Consider the following 25,150-nt stretch of genomic DNA (forward strand, 5'->3'; position numbering starts at 1 on the left):
GTCCAATGCCCTGTGCCCTCCCTCCATCTTTGTTGTTCCTTTCCACACCTCCATGGGAGACAAAGCTATGCCATATCAAAGCTATGCCGACACACCAATGATGTTGTCTCTCATGATGTGTTTACTGTTATAGTTCGGTATAGGCTACTTACTGATATTTGCAGTTCTTCAGGATTTCCATTAAAAGTATTCATGTTTTAATCTGAAATGATAGATTTAATAATTACTTGCCATTGTCTTTCTTTCCAGGTGAAAAGGAATGTTTCCGACCTGACAAACATCCCAGTGCGACACCAACAATGGGAGGGCTGGCCTGCTGCGGCATCTGACGATTCGGTAAGGAACAAAAACACATGTCTCTCAGGCTTGGACTTGGGAACACCACTCCATTTCCATTTTGTCTTTGTACCTTGTAGCTGCTGTTCTCCAGCAGTCTTACATAAATTAGGAAAATATGTTACCCATGTTTTCATTTACTGAATATATTTTGATTTAAGACCTGGGTTAAAGTTTATTCCATGAAGGCTTTATAAAAGCCTATTTTACATGTGGAGAATCTCAGTTTGAGAGAAACTTATAAATGTTTTCAGTGCTGAAACCATCTGTCCAGTCTAAAAGTAAGAGGTAGAAACTAATTAAAATGTCAGGACAGTCTGCAGGGGTTTGCAGGGTCCTTCTATCTGTGGACATTAAAGCTCACGTCATTGAGTGTCACTGACCTCTCCCGCCTGGGGTCACCGTTCAGCCATTCAGCTAAATTTAGTCAAAATGATCAGACGCGGTCCTCACACGGACCCCTGAGGAACTCCGACCCCCCCCCCCCGCTTCTTTGACAGCTTGTATGTTCCCATGCTAATTTTATGGATGATTGTGCAACTGGGTTGTTCCATACACATTCTGTTAGCTCTTCAACTTTTATATTTCCTGTTGTTTTAAGATATTACCTCTTATTACATTATTTTGTGGCATTCTCTTTACTACCCTGAACTGAGTTTTCTTGCTCTGATCATGATTAAAATCTACAATGACATTTCTATTTTAGATGTAGTACAGGGTGTGGTCACCTGGTGAGAACCTGTTCTCTAAATGTTGTGTGGTTCTTATGGCAACCCTCTCTTTTCCCATCTACCATCTACATTCAAATATTCACTTTGGCAAATTGAATTAACAATATATTATATTATATATTATATATTAACAATCCCTGCATCTTTTGTTGTTTTGTTTTTAAGTGGAGCTTTTATGTCTCGTTTGGTTGCTCTCTTGTCAAAGCAAATACGTACATTGCAACCGTTTATTTTCCTGAAAGGCTGAGACAAAAGGTTATTTCTTTTTTGTTCTAAATTGTTTGCTCTTTGTGTGCCTTAATGTAAAGCGCAGTGGCCAAAGGCAGCCTCTCAAACCACAAACCCTATACAGCACTGATATGGATCTATTTAATTGTTATCTATCTCTTTCCTTAGACAGGCAATCTAGCCAAGATGTCAAGTCCAACCTGAAACCACAGTAAAGTGTACATTATCACGTCTCACCCACAGCCCTTTGTAACCCACAGTATTCCGGAATATGAGGTGGGCTGCTTTTCAATGAGTCTTGGCTCGACCAAAGCTCTAAGGTGGCTTGGGGATGAATAGAATGTGGCTTTAGGTCATAGCAATGTGCCTGGCCATAGCCTGGCTAAGACTGCTCACTGCTCCCATGTTTCTTGTGAGCAGATATTAAAAGCGTTGACTGCAATATTAGGCCTCTCCAGCCCAAACCCTTATTGAAATGTCTCTGAGCATTACAGAGAAAGCCCTTGCATGCCAGCCTGGCTCTTCCATTGCATATCTCATTAACCCCACCTCATCTCTGGGGATTTGTACCAATAAACATGGCAGGTCGGGTTTAAAAATACATTTTCAAGGAGTCAGAATCGGTGACTACTTTCTCATTATTTTTCAGCCTTTTTTCATTCAATGCACTCACTTAATATTTACTGGGGGAAAAGTCAGAATTATTTTTTAACGTGAATCATTTGTTGTTCAATTTAGGGATCAATATTGTTCAAACTTAGAGGTTTTATTGTCACCCGGCTGTGTTATAATTAAATACCCAATTTAAGCCACGTCAGAAATGGTTGTCTACGTTCAAGTGAATGGGAAAAATGTTTTTTTTTTTTCAGACAGATAAACACAAACATGCATACTGTTAGATAACAGGCTTTTATATTTGTGGTACACAGTTTTGTAAACTGCTGGAGCATCTCTGAAGTTAAAGATCAGTTCACAAGCTCAGCTGGGCACCACTTCTGCCAGCCACTCCAACACCCACTGCCTTTTGATAACCAATTACCCAGACTCATTTTTATTTAAAGACTTGCAGAGGTTGAAAATACAGTTTTCACATCCAAGGCTTAGATTTGTCTAATTAAACATGAGCTAATTGATTAACTTATTTACCTACTGCTTATTTTATAACTGTGCTTTACACTCAGAAATCGTCATCTTCAAAGATTGTTAGGTTGTTTCGCTTTTTTTGTACAAGAAGTCAAATGTGGTAGGAGCTTACCTGTGGAGAAACAAGTGATTGGTTTTGGTACTTCACCTCCCTGATTCTGTGCCTTTGTGTATTGATCTACAAAGTGTTAGCCTACATCAAATTTAAATTCGGAGCAGGAAGAAACACCTCTTGTTTTGGTTGGCTATATGATTCAGTGAGGTAATTTGATACTAGAAATGTAAAGGATGTGAAATATAAAAGGTGTTAAAGGGAACTGCAAGCAACCTGGCCACAGAAACAAGAGGGTAATGCTCATTTGGCAGTGTTAGCCTATATCCATGGTGCCTTAGATTATGATGAAGCTGACGCTTTAAAGTCCCCATGCAGTCTTGAAATTATTGTTTTTAAATCACTGTCATGTGTATTGAAAATAATAACTTTTTGTAATGGATGTCCCTGTGCCTCCTTTTACCATTTGACATGTTAAATAAAGGTTAAACTAGGCAAGTCAGTTAACAATTTCTTATTTACAATGACGGCCAATTGTGTGACGCCTCCGCCCTATGAGACTCCCACTCACGGCTGGTCGAACCAGGGTCTGTTGTGACATTTTTGCACTGAGATGCAGTGCCTTAGACCACTGTGCCACTCGGGAGCCCCTCCAGTGTCGCCATGTGTTTACATTAACAACCCTGAATGGCGGATAGGATTGTCTAGAATCTAGAGCAGGGCTCTCCAACCCTGTTCCTGGAGAGCTACTGTCCTGTAGGTTTTCACTCCAACCCTAATCTTCCACACCTGATATTGGAGACCCCTGCTCTAGAGCTTACCCCTTGAAAGTTGGAGGGTACATATGGAAATAAAAGATAACTGACCATTGGTCTAAATCAGATTTTGATGATCTGGGCCAAAAACATCTCACCTGAACAGACTGAAATTCCTGTATTTAAAAAAAAAAACAATAATAAATTAAATAAAAATTCAAATGACTCTTACATAAAAAGGGCATTACCATAATTTCACAATTTGAGTTTTTTTCTGACCTCTCTGTGGAAATATCATTAAAGAGGGGCAGTGCAGTCAAAAGTTTGGGGTTAGCTGAGTTGAAAAAACCAAACGCACATTGTGGAGAAACAGTTGTTGCTCGAGGTAATGGGCCATTGTCTGACTCCCTTGGTGTGAAAGATGATTGATCTGTTGTGAGACTTTCTTATTACCGCCACTTTCGTCTACTCCTTTGAGGAAACAAGCCGAGCCAAGCGGCAAGTATTCTGGCCATTCTGATTGACAGAGCGGTCCTGCACCTGTGGGAGTGATTGACAGACAGCGAGACATCCTTATTAGACTCTGCTTTTTTCTCTTCCGCCATAATTGCTGACATTTATCCAGTGTTTCATGGTGTTTGCTAATGTATTAATGCAGTCACTCTGAGGGCTCTGAGCCCGGCTCCTCTCTTCCCAGCTTTTAATGGCTTCTCTGGTTGACAGCCCCGTGCAGGCTTATTGGGGCCTGCTGGTTGCCGTAGCGACAGGGCTCAGTGATAAGCCGAGAAAGAGCCCCCTGTGTGATTGCTGTCTTCAGGTAACATTCAGTGGGGCCAGACTCAGTGAGGAGGACATGCGCTGCATGGAAGAGAGACTGTGTAGGCTCAGCCTCTATCCATCTCCCTCTGACCAAATGCATTTGCTACTTTGAGGGCTTTAATGCACAAGTCCCCCCCATCTCCAGAATGTTCCTCATTCGTTTGGTCACTTCTTGGATCCCCTGCTCTGTGAGCATAGTAGTGAAATGCCCCGCTGTTGATTTCAGCAGCATTTTCCTTCAACACTATGACTTTATGTGGTGAAGCTGGTGATCACAGTTGCCTGTGTGAACCTCAAACACTTGGTGCATGACCCCTGATCTTAATCAGGAATGACATACTGTAAACAGGCAAGGAGGAACCTATAAGAGACCAACAGGTGTTTAGGGTGGGGCTTCTTTTCTTCTGTCTTTATTTTCTCAGGCTCTGTTGTCCCCCTTTATCAAAGAGTTGTTGAACAAGGTGGTATTGGGGCTCTGGGTACTGTCAGTGCAGCTGTCAGTGATAATTATCTCACACTCACAGCCAGAGACCTAATCCAAACACTGCCCAGACAAAAAAGAAACAGAAAGAGAATGAGGGAGAGCGGGAAAGAGGCGGCAAGGGGGGCAGAGAGAGAATTCTTTCCTGGCATCGCTCCCCAATGCTTAGAAGCTTCAGTGCAAGTGTTAATTAAAAGAATCCAAAAAAGAGGAGCTTGTTCTTTGTGTTGGGATGGAGGAGAAGGTCAGTGGGGGGGGTTAACCTCTCCCCTGTGCCCCGCAGCGTTCCGCCACAGAGCTGGGAAGCTGCACTTATCCCGCAGCATCAGTGGAAGGCACGGGGTCAAAGCTTGGCTTGGATGACCGCTCAACTTTATTTTTCTGATTTTCAGCACATGTCGTCCCTCCCCTCAAAGTCCCCCATTGACAAGAGAAGTGATCAACTTTATTTATACACATATTAGGGCCTTGGAGGAAACCTTTTATTGTCAAGGGGGTCCACTTAGCCGCCATTAAGATTCTCACGTTTGATTGCCACTCGATTGGAGAGGCAAGAGAAAAGAGCAAGACATTCCTTCACATCTCAAAGCCCTCGTCTCTGTCCTGCTCAAGGGGTCAGCCTCTCAAACCACTGTGTCGATAATTTTTTAACAGCACTTGGATTTCTATGGAGCACTGTTTAAAAATGTTCTTTCAAACCAACAGTGTGGCAACCAGACTCAATTTACAGTCAAGGATATTTCCATCCAATTCCATTTGATTTAATAAGATCAATTTGGCTAATGAGAAAATAGGAATTGTACCGTTATACAATAATACTTAACCCGCTAAAGAATTAGTGTGAGAGTATTTTTGTTACATGAACCATGTCAGGCAATTCTGCTAAGTGTTCTTCCTAGGTGTTCCAGTGTTATTCAGTGTAAAGTGTTAATGCTTTTAATTAACACTTGCACTCAGCTGTCCCAGCCATGGCAGCCTAGTCCTGCCTCTTTATTAATACGTTTTATTTTAAAGTACATTTGCTTTAAGTTAGTTGTGAAAGACAAACACAATCTGTCGTGTGTGTGTGTGGGCAGCGGAACTAACGAGGCCAAATGGGAAGACCATGACAAGAAGATGGTCACATGACTTTACGGACTCTGCTGCACGGCTTTCCTGCATCTTCCCCTGGCACTGTGCTGCACAGCAGGGAAATAGCTATGGGCCACAGCAGGATATTGCTCATGCTTTATTTGTCCAGGGAATACTGTTTTTCTGCTGTTTTTCCTGTTGAGCAAGTGGGAATTTGACTTATTTCTTGCGCCAATAATTTAACAGTGGATTCAAATGAGAATGATGGCTCTCTCTATATTTGGATATGTTCTGTTTTTATCATCCAGCAAATCATGTGCCCAACGAGGACTAGTGGTTACTCTATTCTCTGGCTGAATTACTTTAAAAGAGACGTGGAAAACTCCAGCAGTCACTCTGCTTTTGAAACTCAATTGCCGTTACATGTAATCGGGTCCTGATTCAACAATTACCAACTGGTTTTGTTGGCTAGAGGACCTGACAATAGCAACGATTGCCACCCCCTGCTGTTGACGGACAGGGACTTTCCCTTTTGTCTGTCCGTGTCAATCACGGCATTAGTGTTAAACCTCCAGTTAATGCCACTATAGCACTTGTTTGCAATAAACATAAGGTTGTCTCAGGTAAATACATTTTTACTTTATTTGAACTGTAGTGGATGAGTTGGCTTGCTAACGTTGATTATGAACAGACTAAAATACTGTATTAATTAGAGATGATTTCTGCTAGGTTTTGACAATGATTTTATTAATTTTCCGCTTGGTTTCAGTGGGCCATGTAGGATGTTGTGGTCAGGTTCAGACCATCTGCCCCATACTTGAAATGAAAGCCTTTTAAGACTTGCATTATCGATTTAACACTGATAATTCCTTACACTCTCAGGGAGAGCAGGTTAGTGAGTAGCATAGTTAGAAAGATGGGTGCTGGGGCCCCATCACTTTCCATGGCACCTGCCTCTATCTTTACCCTATCCCATTGGGTTCAGCCATATAGACCGTCTTTAATGAGTCCCTCCAGTGCTGCGGTTGGTGACATTTCCAGTCTTTAATTAGATTGTCCATAAACCATGCCTGTACATTTTATTCTGGGCTTCCTTATAAGTCTGGATAAATGTTTTGTTCTAATCCTAACAAAGTCAGAATGGTTTATCTGTGAATGTGGAACTTGGATCTCTTTCTGCCTTTACACCTCCTTATAGAATGTTAATGCATTGTTCAGATTTTCTTGTAAAAAAATATGTTTCTGTCCCCAGATGACACTGGCTGCCTCTGGAATCAGCTACCCCTGCCATCACCTCAGTGTGTGTCGAAGGTCCTCACCAGCCAACAACCAGGAGCCCACAGAAGAGGTAGAGCAACACACAGTACATTTGGCTTTGTTTTACATTTTTCATTGTATTTGATAGGTCAACAATACTGAAGCGAATATGTTTGAACAGTGCGCAGATGTCCACATGGTAAGCGACAGCGAGGGGGATGACTTTGAGGATGCGTCTGAATTTGGAGTGGACGAATCAGAGATGTTCGGTATGGGGTCTTCTACAGGCTGTCGGAAAGCCGCTTTGAGTACGTACCTCACTTAGCATGATGCTACCACTCGATTCAAAAAGGTTGATTTGGTATTTAATTGTTATCAAGCTAATGTGTTTTTCTCTGCAGTGCCAGAGAATAGTGAGAATGAAAGTGATGCCTTACTGCACTTTACTGCTGAATTTTCAACAAGGTACGTATTTAGTATTGTTTTAAGGGGCCTGTGCTTCTCAAACGATGTGGAAGATCCATGCATTCTTTTTACGGGTCAATCTCCTATGTGTGTGTTGTAGGTACGGAGAATGTCATCCAGTGTTCTTCATTGGTACTTTGGAGGCAGCATCTCAAGAGGCCTTCTATGGCAAAGCCAGAGATGTAAGTAACAGTAGAGGAGCTGGTCTCAGTAGTATAATTTACAGGTTAAAAGGACATAATACTAGTGCCTTCAGAAAGTGTTCATACCCCTTGACTTAATCCACATTTTGTTGTAACAGCCTGAATTCAAAATGTATTAACCGCTTACAGCTACCCCGCTACTTTTTTCAATGCCTGAAGACATACCCAAATCTAACTGCCTGTAGCTCAGGCACAGAATCAAGGATATGCATATTCTTGGTTTCATTTGAAAGAAAACACTGAAGTTTGTGTAAATGTGAATTGAATGTCGGAGAATATAACACAATAGATCTGGTTTAGATAATACAATGATTTTTTATTGTTGTATCATATTTAAAATGAACAAGACAAAACAAACATTCAGATAGGATGATGGGGATAATTTCAGTGAAAAACATGAGGGCAACAGTACTTGTTTCAGAATGATAACATCCAAAATGAGTGTGCTACATGACATTTATCATGAAATCACTCAGGTGTCTATCAAGTAGCCCAAATGTACCCAAGTTGCCAAATTGGTGAAGTTATACATTTTGAATGGAATAACTATATACAAAATACCAAAATGGTATTCTACCCCCCCAGTCTTTGGAAGACCCTCAGTCCTCTACACAATATTGTGCTGCTGATACCAGGTGCCAAAGTAGTCTATTTCTGCTGTAAAGCAGAGGGTCACCAAGCATGTGGTGCAGGTGATGGGGGACTTGATTTGCAAAGAACAGTGATGCCTCCATGCTGTGCCCCTTTGGCCCTGAGGCACATCCATGCCTGCAGAAATTAATTTGGGCAGATGAACACCACTTGTGGCAGGAGCAGAAGGGACAGAGGTAGAGTGGCCTGAATGTGGTGCTGTGGTGCTGTAGCCAGCAAGCTCCTTGATGAGCAGCTCTCTGAAGGCTAGCTGTGAGATGGGGCAGCTTTCCACAGCTCTTAACCATTTCCTTGTGTAGGATGAATGCATTCACCACAGCAATGTCGATGAAATTATAGAAGGTCTTGTACCATTTCATCGTCTTATGGAGAACATTGTAATAGCCAATCTGCACATCTGACAGGTCCACACCTCCCATGCTCTTGTAGTAGTCCTTTATTGCAGTTGGGGAAGGGGGACATTTTTTGCGGTCCATGCCCCAGTAGCGCTGAGACAACAGGTGTCTGACTGGATGAACCAGCTTCAGTGGGGGATGGACACCTTGGCACTGGGGGCTCCCATTCGGAGTCAGTGTCACTGAAAGAAAATGTTCAGTTAGAATAGTTTCACATATGAGCCCAGTATCAACAGATATATACAGTGGGGCAAAAAAGTATTTAGTCAGCCACCAATTGTGCAAGTTCTCCCACTTAAAAAGATGAGAGGCCTGTAATTTTCATCATAGGTACACTTACTCTATGACAGACTAAATGAGAAATAAAAACCAGAAAATCACATTGTAGGATTTTTAATGAATTTATTTGCAAATTATGGTGGAAAATAAGTATTTGGTCACCTACAAACAAGCAAGATTTCTGGCTCTCACATACCTGTAACTTCTTCTTTAAGAGGCTCCTCTGTCCTCCACTCGTTACCTGTATTAATGGCACCTGTTTGAACTTGTTATCAGTATAACAGACACCTGTCCACATCCTCAAACAGTCACACTCCAAACTCCACTATGGCCAAGACCCAAAGAGCTGTCAAAATACACCAGAAACCAAATTGTAGACCTGCACCAGGCTGGGAAGACTGAATCTGCAATAGGTAAGCAGCTTATTTTGAAGAAATCAACTGTGGGAGCACTTACTAGGAAATGGAAGACATACAAGACCACTGATAATCTCCCTCGATCTGGGGCTCCACGCAAGATCTCACCCCGTGGGGTCAAAATGATCACAAGAACGGTGAGTAAAAATCCCAGAACCACACGGGGGAACCTAGTGAATGACCCGCAGAGATCTGGGACCAAAGTAACAAAGCCTACCATCAGTAACACACTACGCCGCCAGGGACTCAAATCCTGCAGTGCTAGACGTGTCCACCTGCTTAAGCCAGTATATGTCCAGGCCCGACTGAAGTTTGCTAGAGACCATTTGGATGATCCAGAAGAAGATAGGGAGAATGTCATATGGTCAGATGAAACCAAAATTATAACTTTTTGATAACTCAACTCGTCGTGTCTGGAGGACAAAGAATGCTGAGTTGTATCCAAAGAACCCCATACCTACTGTGAAGCATGGGGGTGGAAACATCATGCTTTGGGGCTGTTTTTCTGCAAAGGGACCAGGACGACGGATCCATGTAAAGGAAAGAATGAATGGGGCCATGTATCGTGAGATTTTGAGTGAAAACCTCCTTCCATCAGCAAGGGCATTGAAGATGAAATGTGGCTGGGTCTTTCAGCATGACAATGATCCCAAACACACCGCCCGGACAACAAAGGATTGGCTTCGTAAGAAGCATTTCAAGGTCCTGGAGTGGCCTAGCCAGTCTCCAGATCTCAACCCCATAGAAAATCTTTGGAGGGAGTTGAAAGTCCGTGTTGCCCAGCAACAGCCCCAAAACATCACTCCTCAAATTCTCACCAATTCCAGACCAGCTCAAGTGGTACATTTATGCCAATGAAGCAAAGTTGAAACATAGACAACTCTAGCACAGAGTTATATCTTTGACTCTCGTGCCCCAAAGCCCATTTTAGCATTGCCAGCGCCATTGAGGTGAGTATGCACCCTTTCAGTTTGTTTACTAACTCATAGAAGTAGTATAATAAGAAATTGACTACTTTAGAAGGGAGATAGCCTCAATGGCGCTTCCCCTGCTGTCCCAGACGCCATAATTGGACATATACAAAGATGATGTTTGTAGGTGACAAAATACTTATTTTCCACCATCATTTGCAAATAAATTCATAAAAAATCCTACAATGTGATTTTCTGGATTTTTTTTCTCATTTTGTCTGTCATTGTTGAAGTGTACCTATGATGAAAATTACAGGCCTCATCTTTTTAAGTGGGAGAACGTGCACAATTGGTGGCTGACTAAATACTTTTTTGCCCCACTGTATAGAGTACAGGGAACATAAGGTTGAATATATTATGACAGACCAGCTAGATCTACTGTCTGTTTTATATTATGACATTTCAGCTAGATCTACTGTCTCCATTTCACTTTGCCCATTTGTTGTGGGCCTGTCCTCCCCTCAACAGCCTCAAATAGGCTATTTCACGTGGGGGTGGGGTGGAGCGGCAGACTCGCATCTCAGCCATGCTCCCTCTAATCCACAATATGTATATATACACACACAAACCTAGGCTATGGGTCATACACATGCATACAAACACCCCCACCCACAATGTATAGCCAACGTGTACACATTTCATTACATTTGTATATATTGCTACTAAAATTGTAAATAATCACAAATAATATTGTGTATTATTCATTTCAAACAACTGCATTAGCATGAGAAGAACTTACCAGTCAAACGATGTCCCCTCCGTTCAAAAAATATTCCTCCATTTGGGAATCAAAGCTATGCTAGCTAAATGAATCACCCTCCAACAATCTCTCTCTTTCCCGATCAATTTCTTCTAAAATTGTGTACATCTGTATATCTAGATTTAGCTTTTGTGGTGTTTTAAGTGTTCCCTTTATTTTTTAGATTTGTTTTTAGCAGTATATATCAAGCAGTATGGCGACTAGTCACCATACTCCTTGATATACACTGCTCAAAAAAATAAAGGGAACAGAACACTTAAACACAATGTAACTCCAAGTCAATCATACTTCTGTGAAATCAAACTTTCCACTTAGGAAGCAACACTGATTGACAATAAATTGTCACATGCTGTTGTGCAAATGGAATAGACAACAGGTGGAAATTATAGGCAATTAGCAAGACACCCCCAATAAAGGAGTGGTTCTGCAGGTGGTGACCACAGACCACTTCTCAGTTCCTATGCTTCCTGGCTGTTTTGGTCACTTTTGAATGTTGGTGGTGCTTTCACTCTAGTGGTAGCATGACACTGAGTCTACAACCCACACAAGTGGCTCAGGTAGTGCAGCTCATCCAGGATGGGACATCAATGCGAGCTGTGGCAAGAAGGTTTGCTGTGTCTGTCAGCGTAGTGTCCAGAGCATGGAGGCGCTACCAGGAGACAGGCCAGTACATCAGGAGACGTGGAGGAGGCCGTTGGAGGGCAACAACCCAGCAGCAGGACCGCTACCTCCACCTTTGAGCAGGAGGAGCCCTGCCAGAGCCCTGCATAATGACCTCCAGCAGGCCACAAATGTGCATGTGTCTGCTCAAACGGTCAGAAACAGACACCATGAGGATGGTACGAGGGCCCGACGTCCACAGGTGGGGGTTGTGCTTACAGCCCAACACCGTGCAGGATGTTTGGCATTTGCCAGAGAACACCAAGATTGGCAAATTCGCCACTGGCGCCCTGTGCTCTTCACAGATGAAAGCAGGTTCACACTGAGCACATGACAGTCTGGAGACGCCGTGGAGAACGCTTTGCTGCCTGCAACATTCTCCAGCATGACCGTTTGGAGGTGGGTCAGTCATGGTGTGGGGTGGCATTTCTTTGGGGGGCCGCACAGCCCTCCATGTGCTCGCCAGAGGTAGCCTGACTGCCATTAGGTACCGAGATGAGATCCTCAGACCCCTTGTGAGACCATATGCTGGTGCGGTTGGCCCTGGGTTCCTCCTAATGCAAGACCATGCTAGACCTCATGTGGCTGGAGTGTGTCAGCAGTTCCTGCAAGAGGAAGGCATTGATGCTATGGACTGGCCCGCCCGTTCCCCAGACCTGAATCCAATTGAGCACATCTGGGACATCATGTCTTGCTCCATCCACCAACGCCACATTGCACCACAGACAGTCCAGGAGTTGGCGGATGCTTTAGTCCAGGTCTGGGAGGAGATCCCTCAGGAGACCATCCGCCACCTCATCAGGAGCATGCCCAGGCGTTGTAGGGAGGTCATACAGGCACGTGGATGCCACACACACATTACTGAGCCTCATTTGGACTTGTTTTAAGGACATTACATCAAAGTTGGATCAGCCTGTAGTGTGGTTTTCCACTTTAATTTTGAGTGTGATTCCAAATCCAGACCTACATGGGTTGTAAATTTGATTTCCATTGATAATTTGTGATTTTGTTGTCAGCACATTCAACTATGTAAAGAAAAAAGTATTTAATAAGAATATTTCATTCTTTCAGATCTAGGATGTGTTATTTTAGTGTTCCCTTTATTATTTTGAGCAGTGTATAAACAGCTGAAGATGCGCTTTACCAAAAAGGTCCTGTGCATAACATGCGCTTCTTCCAGTATGAATCTTCAATGGCGAATGACCCTCTTTACGCCGGAGTTTATTTTTACATATTGCCGTTTACCTCAGCTCATTGGCTGTCTACCCAGCTAGATTTCAAGACGATCAGTGGTCATTGGGTTAAAATACAGTCGATCAACGAAACAGCGGTCATATCATTGGTGCACAATGATGTCATTACTTGTCTTCAAAATGTTTTTTTTTTTTCAGTCAATACGTCCCGCGAAATGACCCATCAAGTTTGGTTGTGTTACAAACAAACCAGTTGATTGCAATGAAACCAAATATGACTGGAAAAGTCACGTTTAGTGTGTGTATTTACATCGAATGTGTCGTCAAATTGAATGAGACGGAATTCACGACACAAGCGGTTCACAAAATGTTTAGTGTTAGGCTATAAAAATGTATTTTATCGAACAAAAGATCATTAATTGTGTAACAATGAGCTTTGGGATTGCAAACAGAAAACGATCGTCAAAGGTAAACGATTTATTTTATTGCAATTTGTGATTTTGTTACATCTGTGCTGGTTGAAATAGTTTATTTTTATGGGGCACTGTCCTCGGACAATCGCATTGTATTCTTTCGAAGTAAATCCTTTTTTAAATCTGACAACGCAGTTGGATTAGCAAGATTCTAGGCTTTTGAAACGTGAGACACTTGTATTGTCATGATTGTTTTAATGTGACTGTTTTATGTAGCGATCACCGTATGTTGTCGAATTTAATCCCGCTAACGGGTTAGGTGCGCAAAGAGGTTAAAACATTTTTCACCCATCTACACAAAATGCCCCATAATAAAAGTGAAAACATGTTAAGACAATTTTGTGAATTTATTTCAAATTAAATGCTGAAATATTGCATTTACATAAATATTCACACAGTCAATACTTTTGGTGGCATTTAGTTGTTTTTAAACTTTTTTTTCTCACCAATTTTGTGATCTCCAGTTAGTCTTGTCCCATTGCTGCAACTCCCATACGGGCTAGTAGAGGCGAAGGTCGAGAGCCATGCGACCTCCGAAACATGATCTTGCCAAGCCGCAATGCTTGCTTAGCCCGGAAGCCAGTCGAGACCAGTATGTCAGAGGCGACCGAAGTCAGTGTGCTGCGCCCGGCCTGCCACAAGGAGATGCTAGAGCGCGATGGGACAAGGACATCCTGGCCGGCCGAACCCTTCCCTAACCTGGATGACGCTGGGCCAATTGTGTGCCACCTCATGGGTCTCCCGGTCACGGCCAGCTGCGACACAGCCTGGGATCGAATTTGGGTCTGTAGGGACTCCTCAAGCACTGCGGTGCAGTGCCTTAGTCCGCTGCGCCACTCGGGAGGCCGAGATTGCAGCTTTGGTCTTTAGTGTTTCTGAATCGGCTTTGCACATCTGGATTTGGGGTTTTTCTCCCATTCTTCCTTGCAGATTTTCTCAAGCTCTGTTAAGTTAGATGGTGAGTGCCGGTGAACAGCAATATTCAAGTCTTTCCACAGATTTTCAATGGTATTTAAGTCTGGGCTTTGTCTGGGACACACAAGGACATTCACATCCTTGTTCTGAAGGCATTCCAGCATTGCTTTGGCTGTATGCATTGTCCTGTTGTCTCCCCAGTCTAAGGTTGTTTGCACTCTGAAGCAGGTTCTCATCAAGGATCCATTGATTGTTCCCTCTATCCTTACCTCTCTGCCGCTGAAAAGCATCCTCACAGCATGATGCTGCCACCACCGTGCTTTACGGTAGGGATGTTGTTAAACGGGTGATGAGCTGCGTCTGATTTTCTCCAGACAGCGCTTTGTGTTCAGTTTGTCTTATCAGACCACAAAATCTTTTTTCTACTGATCTGAGTCTTTCACATGCATTTTTGCAAACGCCAGATGTGCTGTCATGTACCTTTTTTTTCAGCAGTGGCTTCCATCTTGGTCCCCTCCCTGACCAAGGTCCTTCTTGCCCGGTTGCTCAGTTTGGTCGGTCGGCCAGCTCTAGGCAGTCAGGATAGTTCCATATTTTGTAAGTTTATTTCACAATGGTGGGGGCCACTTTCAACACTCAAGTAATTGTTTTATACCCTTCCCCAGATATACAGTACCATTCTTTCTTTATTTTTACTATTTTCTACATTGTAGAATAATAGTGAAGACATCAAAACTATGAAATAACACACATGGAATCATATAGTAAGCACAAAAGTGTTGAACAAATCTAAATATATATTATATTTGAGATTCTTCAAAGTAGCCACCCTTTGCCTTGACAGCTTTGCACACTCTTGGCATTCTCTCAACGAGCTTCATGAGGTAGTCACCTGGAATGCATTTAAATTAACAGGTGTGCCTTGTTAAAAGTTAATTTGTGGAATTGATTTCCTTAATGCATTACAGCCAATCAGTTGTTGTGACAAGGTAGGGGTGGTATACAGAAGATGGCCCTATTTGGTAAAAGACCAAGTCCATATTATGGCAAGAATAGCTCAAATAAGCAAAGAGAAATGAAGGTTCAGTACTTTAAGACATGTAGGTCAGTCAGTCGTGATCATTTCAATGGCTACATTTCAAACTCATAACACACCCTTGTCCACTTACCCTCACCTTATGCCCTTGGGGGAATCCCTGCGGCCATATTTGTCATTTGTCCAAATGATTAGCCAAGCAAGGGAAGTTTGAAACGTGAGCCCCTCCGCCCTCTTTTTTTTTAATGGTGTTTGCGAGTGTACAATTTGAACTTCAGGGCCTGAAACTCCCCATAATTCAATTTGCAATGATTGTACATGCGACAAAACTGAAACCATCAATATGGAGCCAACACACAAACACGTCTCTTAAAAGTAATGTTTTTGTTTGATTGGCTTTTGGAAATTGTAGAAATAAAACATTTTCCTTCAGTTGTAGCTAGGCAGGCTAACATCAGTTAGCTAATTAATTTGCTAGCTATCAGAAAGTAGGGGTATAATAATAATTATATAGTTAGTAGACATGCAATCATAATTGACTGTATTGCATATAAGTAGCACCCACAAGCTACCAGTGGCTGAAAACAATTGTTGCGGGATGAACGAGTGACGAATTTCTGTGCAAGAGCGGTCCATTTATAAAATGAATTCCTTCCTCCCTCGCCCTGCATGTGTAAACTCGGGTCATGATGTGTCATCAAAAGTGTCTGGTGGGCTGAGGGTATAGGGTGTATCTTAAGTGTTTCTACTTGAATAAACTTTCAAAGTTATTGGCTGCATTCCAGTCACAAAAACCATCAAGCGTTATGATGAAACTGGCTCTCATGAGGACCACCACAGGAAAGGAAGACCCAGAGCCCTGTTGCAGAGCTAACAATTTCTTAGTTACCAGCCTCAGAAATTGGAGCCCAAATAAATGCTTCACATCTTTGGTCAGATGAGTCCAAATTGTAGATTTCTTTGTTGTTGTTCCAACTGCTGTGTCTTTGTGATGCAGAGTAGGTGAAAGGATGGTCCCTGCTCGTGTGGTTTCCACTGTGAAGCATGGAGGAGGTGGTGTGCGGGTGCTTTCCTAGTGACACTGTCTGTGATTTATTTAGAATTCAAGGCACACTTAACCAGCATAACTACCACAGCATTCTGCAGCGATACTCTATCCCATCTGGTTTGGGCGTCATGCCTCCAGGCTGTGTAAGGGCTATTTAACAGAGGAGGAGAGTGATGGAGTGCTGCATCAGATGACTTGGTCGCCACAATCACTCGACCTCAACCAATTAAGATGGTTTGGGATGAGTTGGACCGCAGAATGAAGGAAAAACAGCCAAAAACTACTCAGCATATGTGGGAACTCTTTCATGGTGGTTGGAAAAGCATTCCAGGTGAAGCTGGTTGAGAGAATGCGAAGAGTGTGCAAAGCTGTCATCAAGGCAAAGGGTGGCTACTTTTTAAATATATTTTTGTTTTTGGTTACATCAAATCAAATTTATTTATATAGCCCTTCGTGCATCAGCTGATATCTCAAAGTGCTGTACAGAAACCCAGCCTAAAACCCCAAACAGTAAGCAATGCAGGTGTAGAAGCACGGTGGCTAGGAAAAACTCTCTAGAAAGGCCAAAACCTAGGAAGAAACCTAGAGAGTAACCAGGCTATGTGGGGTGGCCAGTCATCTTCTGGCTGTGCCGGGTGGAGATTATAACAGAACATGGCCAAGATGTTCAAATATTCATAAATGATTCCATGTGTTATTTCATAGTTTTGATGTCTTCACTATTATTCTACAATGTAGAACATGGTAAAAATAAAAAACACTTAAATGAGTAGGTGTGTCAACTTTTAACTTGTACTGTATGCCTAATCATAATTATATCTCTGAGATCTACAGACATACTTGGATGTCATGGTATAGTTTCTGCTCTGAAATGTTCTGTCAAATGTGGGACCTTACATAGACAGGTGTTTCTTTTTTTTAAAATCATGTCCAAACAATTGAATTGGCCACAGGTGAACTCCAATCAAGTTATAGTGACATCTCAAGAATGATCAAGAAAATTGGATGCACAATTTGGAGTATCATATCAAAGGGGTATGAATACTTCTGTAAATGTATTTCTGTTTCATTTTCAATAAATTTACTAACATTTATAAAAACATTTTTTCACTTTGTCATTATGGGGTATTGTGTCGTCGAGCTGCATCACAGCAAAGGGGAATAAGGAGTGTGAACACTTTTTGAAGGCACTGTAAATTACCATTGTCTTTTCTTTTACATCTAAAGGTGGGAGTGCTTGTTCAAAAAGAGCCACCATTTGATTCCTCTCATAAACCTCATTACATTTTCATCATGACAGCTGTCACTTTTATTTTTAGCCCACAATTTTTCTTCATTTTTCTGCTTTGTCCTTCTTAAGGAGGGTTGTATCAACTGACAGCTTGTGTGGATTACTGTCTTATTAGAATGGGAGAACACAGCAAGATGTTTGGGGGGTTTTAGACCGTGAGGCAGAGGCTCGGCTTGCCTCCCAGCTGATATCTGTAGCTCAGTTGGTAGAGCATGGCGCTTGTAACGCCAGGGTAGTGGGTTCGATCCCCGGGTCCACCCATACGTAGAATGTATGCACACATGACTGTAAGTCGCTTTGGATAAAAGCGTCTGCTAAATGGCATATATTATTATTATATTATATCCTCTTCCCTAAGCCAGTTCAGTATGGCCCCCTCTCAGTTGAGCTCTCTGTGGTGCAGCTGGAGACTGTACATTGTGTCAATGAAAATAAACCAATATGAAGGGACACATGCAGCTGACCCCCTACACTCTCTCTGTAGCCTTAGGGGAGAAACACACATCTGACTCACTGTGACCATTGGGTGTCAACTCCCCAACCAGCACCACCTCCCTCTTGAAGAAATTGGTCTAAATCTCTCCTCTCTTGTCATCGCAACTAGCTGTTAATTTAGTGGATATTGGCGCCAGCTGTGCTATCAGAGATTCTGGGATCGCGCCCAGGCTCTGTCGTAACCGGCCGCGACCGGGAGGTCCGTGGGGCGACTCACAATTGGCCTAGCGTCGTCTGGGTTAGGGAGGGTTTGGCCGGTAGGGATATCCTTGTCTCATCGCGCACCAGCGACTCCTGTGGCGGGCCGGGCGCAGTGTGCGCTAACCAAGGTTGCCAGGTGCACGGTGTTTCCTCCGACACATTGGTGCGGCTGGCTTCCGGGTTGGATGCGCGCTGTGTTAAGAAGCAGTGCGGCTTGGTTGGGTTGTGTATCGGAGGACGCATGACTTTCAACCTTCGTCTCTCCCGAGCCCGTACGGGAGTTGTAGCGATGAGACAAGATAGTAGCTACTAAAACAATTGGATACCATGAAAAAGGGGTAAAATTAAATAAATAAATATATTTTTGTAGTGAATATTGGTATGATGCAGGTTTCAGGGGAAGGAGGGACCAGGGAGAGATTTTGCAGAGGAATCTGTCACACTCAATGTCTGATGGGCTAATCACTAAGTAAAACACTACATTTGATGAAGCGTTTCTGGAGGGAGAGATGCGCCTCAATCCAGCCTTAATGAAAATGCTTTGGGCCCCTGAGCCCTCCAGAGGATCAGCAGTAAGGCCCTTCAGACAGGCCACCCATCACTGCCAAGGCTCCCCTCAAATCCCCTTAACGGTGCAGTTAATCGGAGTAACCCTGCTCTCTCACTCACACAAAGACACACATCAAAATTCATAGCAGTGCCGGGGTGAGGGTTTTATCACACTCGAGTATCCGCTTAAATCCCCGTAGTTTAGCAAAAGAGCAATGAGAGGGAGAGAGGAGAAATCGATACCATGGATGAAAATGTGTTTATCCATTCCCTACCCATCTCTCCCTGCTCAGGTGAAAGTGATCTCATTTTAATGTTTTTATTTGTTCCTACTAGAACACTTCCAGTCAGATGAACTGATGCCCAGCTGAATATTTTGACTATTATAGTTTCATGTGTATAAAGACTGAGGTTTATTATGTTAAGGTGCAATATGTATAAATCGTTCTGCCATTACCTGGTTGCAAAAATTTGAATAGTTCGCCTAATTTCAGCTTATGTGACAAAACCATGTATAATGTTGAGATTGTTTTACCATCTAAACCACTGTCAAATATATTTTCAATAACCAAAAATATTTTATTTTCGGCTGTTTTTGAAGCTGATGTCCAAAAGTAAAAGATGCAAGACCAGGGATCATAGAATAGTGTACCTAGAGAAGATCTACTGCTTCTTAGACTCACAGGTCTATAACTCACATTTATATGTACATTTGGTTAGGTCGCCCACAAAGTTACATTGCAGCTTTACATTCAATTTGACATTTGTGTGCTATTTTGTCTCAACTAAAATTTGACAAGTTTATGGCACCTCAAAAAAAATGAAATCAGAACTGGTTACTATTAATACAAAATGTGTTTTTCAATCATTTCAATCATGTACCTACCAACTGTTAAAGCATTGATCCGAATGTGTGTTCTCAGTGTGTGTGTGTGGCAGGGGAGCAGTAATTTGAGTTCTTCATTTTGAAGTGTTTGTTTTTCTTTGGGCTACTGTGGATGATCACTTTCCCCCGGCTTCTTTGCTCCCCAACACTGGCTATAATTAAAAACGTTCTTCCACAACACAAATGCATAAACTGAATGAGACTAATGAAAACGGATGGCTGGCACAAATTACATATGGTAGTGTATTTATCAGGGGCCATGGTTATCAAGCAGGTGTATTTTCACAAACTTTTTGTCAAACAAAACAAATGCTTGTATTTTTCACGAGTCGTGCTGCATTATCACAACCTGTGTCTGAGTGGTGTGGTTGAAGATGAGATGAGTTCAACATTTCACTAACTTTGTGAGTCGTTTTATTCTGACTGGTCTACTGCATCTTTCGGTTGTCATTCTATTCATCCCCCCCAGTGGCACACCTGTGTAGAATTCCTGCTCATGTTGCAGATAATCATACGGTCCAGGCTAGACACAAAGACCATCCGGATGTGAGCTGAGCCCATTCTGCTCCTCCAGCTCCTGGCCAACGGCTACCTGTTTCACATGGCTCTAGTCTACACTAGGAGAGGGACAGACGGAGTGACAGGGTGCTGTGTGAAAATCACTACAGTCTTGCTCACAGAACAGATCGGTTTTCTCTAGTTTCTTTACACTCTCCCCTCTGTATGGTGAACAGGTGGGAGGATTCACACCAGAAAGAGGGCCTTTTGGGTCACTTTCTAGCCCAGGTTGAACCTAGTAAATTGGTTTTAGGGGATTTGTCCTTGCTAAGTATTAGGAAAGAAGATAGGGAACAGTTGGAGAAGAGAGGGAAAGACAGTTTAAGTAAAGTGAGGGAGTTGGTGTTTATTATAGGAGAGGGGTTGTTCCCTCTTTACAAAATGTATGTTTTTGAACCTACTGTTTGTAAAAATGTCCTTTTGGAGACTTAAAACAAGTTGCAGAGGAACGAATGTGTGTGCGTCTATGTGCATGTATGTGTATATGTAGGTATAAGATAATGAGTGCAAGGGTGTGTGCGTGTGTCTTATTTCATCTTTTTTTGAGAAGGGGGGGGGGCACTCTCAATGCTGCATTTGCTTGTCTTCTCAGCATGAGTGTTTAATCTTTTCAGGGCGTTCAATTGGGCCACTGAATGAGCCCCAAGCTCCTTCCCGCTAGGAACCGGGGAGCTTATTCTAAACCTCTAATCGCTGAGCAAACACAGCAGTGCTCTCCCACTCCTTTTTCGACACAGGCCACAATATAGCACAACTTTCTTTTAACTTTCCCTCACTTTTCTGCCTGTGCTTATTTTGCTTTTGGTATGTAGCTACAGCTCCTGAGAAATCACCCCCTTGAGTTTTGCAAGGAACGTAGGGGGTCAGAAAGAAATTTGTGAGTGTTATGTAATTTAGAGGGCTTTATTTCCTACACCATCCAAGAGAAGCTTTTCTGTTTGTAGGTGTTTGTTTTTGAAAAATGTATTAGTTGTCAGTGAGTTCTGAGAATCTGTCGATCATATGATGGTGTCGATATCCTTGGATTTTAGTGCTTCGTCAATATTTCCCACCCCTGCTGCTAACCTGAGAAGGCCAGTGGCATTTGGTGTAAAATAAATTAAGTGATTTGTCTGTTTTTATTTTCTCATCGGCCCCCTTAAAGGAAGTTTTATTTACTCCCTGTTCATTTGATTTTGTGTGTTTGCTTTTCATTGGTTTGGCCTTGCTGTCGGTGAAAGCAATCACTTTACTCACAGTCTCCTGTTGAGCGACGTGTGAAAGCTGTATAAAACCTCTCCCTTCAATAATTCAATTCTGAGCAAGGACCAGACTCTGCGCAATGACACTTCTCACCTTGTGTTTCAGAGTTTGGTTGGTCATTAGCTTCTCAATCTGCACACACCTCTGCTAATGAAAACCTCTCTGATGTCCATTTCCACAGAGAAAACTGCTGGCCATCTACCTCCACAATGACGAGAGTGTGCTCAGCAACGTCTTCTGCTCCCAGATGATGTGTGCAGACTCCATAGTGGCCTATCTGAGCCAGAACTTCATCACATGGGCATGGGATGTCACTAAAGAAGCTAACAAAGCCAGGTATGTATGAGTACTCTATGCCCTCATCACAACTCGGGAATCCACCGCTGTAGTCCTGACAACAAAATGAATATCAGAGATTGTCTGACAAGTGGATGCCATTTTAATAGCTGAGAATCATCCCCTGCTCCGCACCACTCTTTCTCTTTAACTCAAGCCCCTCTTCATCGGTGAGGGGAGGGGGATGTGTGCTAACAAAAGCAGTTGTGTTTGCCCAATTGGGGCCTCATGCTGCAATCTTCACTAATCTGCCTCAATGTTAGAAATGAAGGTCCCATGAAGTCTGCATTGCCTGGGAGAACTTCTCTATTTCCCCAAGGCTGAGGGCGCTCATGACATGGCAGCCTTATCAACCAAACTTCATCTTTCCTCCATAGCAATTCCCAATCCAATTCCATTATTTCCACCAATGTCCTGCCTGTCACAGTATGTGACTCCCTGCACTAGCAATACTCAACAATACTCTCAAGCCTTCAACTCCTGACCCCAAAGCCAGGCTTGACCCTCCCTGGCCATGCTCTACTCCCCTAGCCAAGGGCAAGAAAGGGACAGCGTCCCAGGTGTGATGTGGAGAATGGTAGAGAGGGCCGGTAACCAGGTTGAGGTTTGATTGGGGCCCAGCAGCAGCCTCTTGCTTCGGGGCAGGCCCTAGCTTTTCCTTCCACTAGACTTCAGGGCTAAGCCCACCCCCTGGTAGGAGGCGTTTAAGAAAGACTGGGGAAAGGCTCAGACACTGACTTTCCCTCATTCCGCACCCTTTCTCCCTTTTGGTTCTTGCTTTTTGCCCCAGCTGAGCCTTTTTATTGCAGATTAAAGGCAGGCAACTTCTGGAGCTTTTCATAATGTGCACTGCTACTTGCTCTAACGTATGTACGTACACACGTTTTTCCCACATTCTCACGCTCGTAGGTTGATCCTGAGTGACTGGTGATTGGCATGAGTCACAGTGGCTATAAAGAAGGTATTCTAACTCATAGGGCCTCAAAGCGTATCCTTTAGTTAAGTGAAAAATTATGCATAAAACCAGACCTGTCGAATACATGCCAATGTAATTGTTGCCTATGGCAAAATGTCTCTGAAAGACCAGACACTGAGCCTCATGCACAGCTACTATTGAACTGAATTATGAATAAATATACTCAAAACACTACATCTTTCAGATAGTTGTTGGCTTTTGATTCCATGCTTTTGCTTTTGACTGCATACTTTCATGCCACATCTCATCTATTTTAATTTATCATACGGTGCTGTACCGATCAATAATGGTATTGAACTCCTCGTAATTGAGCACATTACCAGTAAAAGTGTCATGCACTCATCTGACTTGTTCAGAAGCACTGTATTCAAAACGTGAGAATCGCCTGAGAAGTGCTATTTTCCATTCAAAACATGTCTGCGCAGAGTATCTGTGTTTTCTGTGTAGCATCCGGTTCCTATTCCACGTGATTGACTAAAGCACACCTGAGAGTTTGTTGTATGCTCACTGGAGTGTATGTGAAGTTGCAGCAGTCTCTCAACATCTCATGCATGACTTTGATGTAAAATAAGTGAACCTGACAGTCCAGGGAAACATTAACACTTTGCCATGTGGAGAGGAAGAGTGTGAGCAGAATTAGAAGCTTGTCACTCTCATTACCAAACCAACCATGACCTGATATTCAAGGACCAGGTGTTTCCAGTAGTTAGAAAAAAATAACTCCCTTAAGGATTTTGGGAGAAGCAAAGCTATACATTCTTTAAGATATGTTATGGCTGAAAGAGACTGCAGTGAACCGCTGACCTTATTCCTTGGTTTCATTTCTACTTCCTGTGCTTCAGATTTTCACCCTTCATTTGTGATGCTGTGTCAGTACTTGTTATTGTGCACCATATACAGGTTGATGTTTATTGTCATGAATCTTGCCCTGGAGGCAGAACTGAGTGATTCCCGCAAAATGGCCCAGATGCAATGTCAAAATTGTCTATCGTAAAAATGTGTGCAAATTAAAGGTTAGTGTTAGGCATTAGGGTTACTGTAGCAATGTGGTTAGGTTTAAAACCAGATTGACTGACTTTGTAGCTGTGCCAGCTAGTGACCACTATGCAGAGCAGCCTCCAGTATGAGTCATCCCAATAAATGCCGACCTGCGAGCCATTGATAGAACCATTTCTGCTTTTTAGGGTTACTCCGGAGTTAGTCAAAAGATTAAGCAGCAGTACACTATGTATGGTAGTTGTAAGAGAAAGGTGTTGGGTTGACTCCTAAGGTGTTTGATTGGAACCAAAGGAGGTTGTGTTTAATATGGGAATTAAGATTAGGTTTCTCTGAAGGCTGTGGCGATTGTTCCCAAGACCTTGGTGACAGGTTAGAATTACCTCTCTCCATTGTTTTGGCCTGGCTGTGTTGAGGCCTTTTCAGGGCCCCCTAGAGCAGGGACAAGGACGGGGCTTGGACATCCTCATTGTGTCATGGGGAGAACCCCTCCTTAACCACAGCTGGATGGTCAAAAGACTGATCAGCCACATTGTCAGAACCCATGATCAACTACAGTTGAAGTCAAAAGTTTACATACACTTAGGTTTGAATCATTAAAACTCGTTTTTCATCCACTCCACACATTTCTTGTTAACAAACTATAGTTTTGGCAAGTCGGTTAGGACATCTACTTTGTGCATGACACAAGTAATTTTTCCAACAATTGTTTACAGACAGATTATTTCACTTATAATTCACTGTATCACAATTCCAGTGGGTCAGAAGTTTACATACACTAAGTTGACTGTGCCTTTAAACAGCTTGAAAAATTCCAGAAAATGATGGCATGGCTTTAGAAGCTTCTGATAGGCTAATTGACATCATTTGAGTCAATTGGAGGTGTATCTGTGGATGTATTTCAAGGCCTACCTTCAAACTCAGTGCCTGTTTGCTTGACATCATGGGAAGACCTCAGACAAAAATGGTAGACCTTCACAAGTCTTGTTCATCCTTGAGAGCGATTTCCAAACGCCTGAAGGTACCACGTTCATCTATACAAACAATAGTACGCAAGTATAAACACCATGGGACCACGCAGCCGTCATACCGGGGGGGGGGTGCTTTGCTGCAGGAGGGACTTGTGCACTTCACAAAATAGATGGCGTCATGAGGAAGGAAAATTGTGGATATATTGAAGCAACATCTCAAGACATCGGTCAAAGTTAAAACTTGGTCGCAAAGGGTCTTCCAAATGGACAATGACACCAAGCATACTTCCAAAGTTGTGGCAAAATGGCTT

The 25,150-nt window shown here is 42.8% G+C and overlaps 1 protein-coding gene across 1 annotated transcript in view; it reads left to right on the plus strand.

Moving 5' to 3' along the window:
- faf1 (Fas (TNFRSF6) associated factor 1) overlaps window positions 1-25,150 on the plus strand; it is an 81,851-nt gene that overhangs the window by 34,616 nt on the left and 22,085 nt on the right. Inside the window, exons 8-13 of the mRNA XM_046300831.1 lie at window positions 250-336; window positions 6,869-6,964; window positions 7,055-7,181; window positions 7,275-7,338; window positions 7,439-7,520; window positions 21,742-21,896. Coding sequence (XP_046156787.1) covers window positions 250-336; window positions 6,869-6,964; window positions 7,055-7,181; window positions 7,275-7,338; window positions 7,439-7,520; window positions 21,742-21,896 — 611 coding nt within the window. The remainder of the gene's footprint in view (window positions 1-249; window positions 337-6,868; window positions 6,965-7,054; window positions 7,182-7,274; window positions 7,339-7,438; window positions 7,521-21,741; window positions 21,897-25,150) is intronic.

Source organism: Oncorhynchus gorbuscha, linkage group LG15 (assembly GCF_021184085.1).
Source record: "Oncorhynchus gorbuscha isolate QuinsamMale2020 ecotype Even-year linkage group LG15, OgorEven_v1.0, whole genome shotgun sequence".
Lineage (NCBI taxonomy): Eukaryota > Metazoa > Chordata > Actinopteri > Salmoniformes > Salmonidae > Oncorhynchus > Oncorhynchus gorbuscha.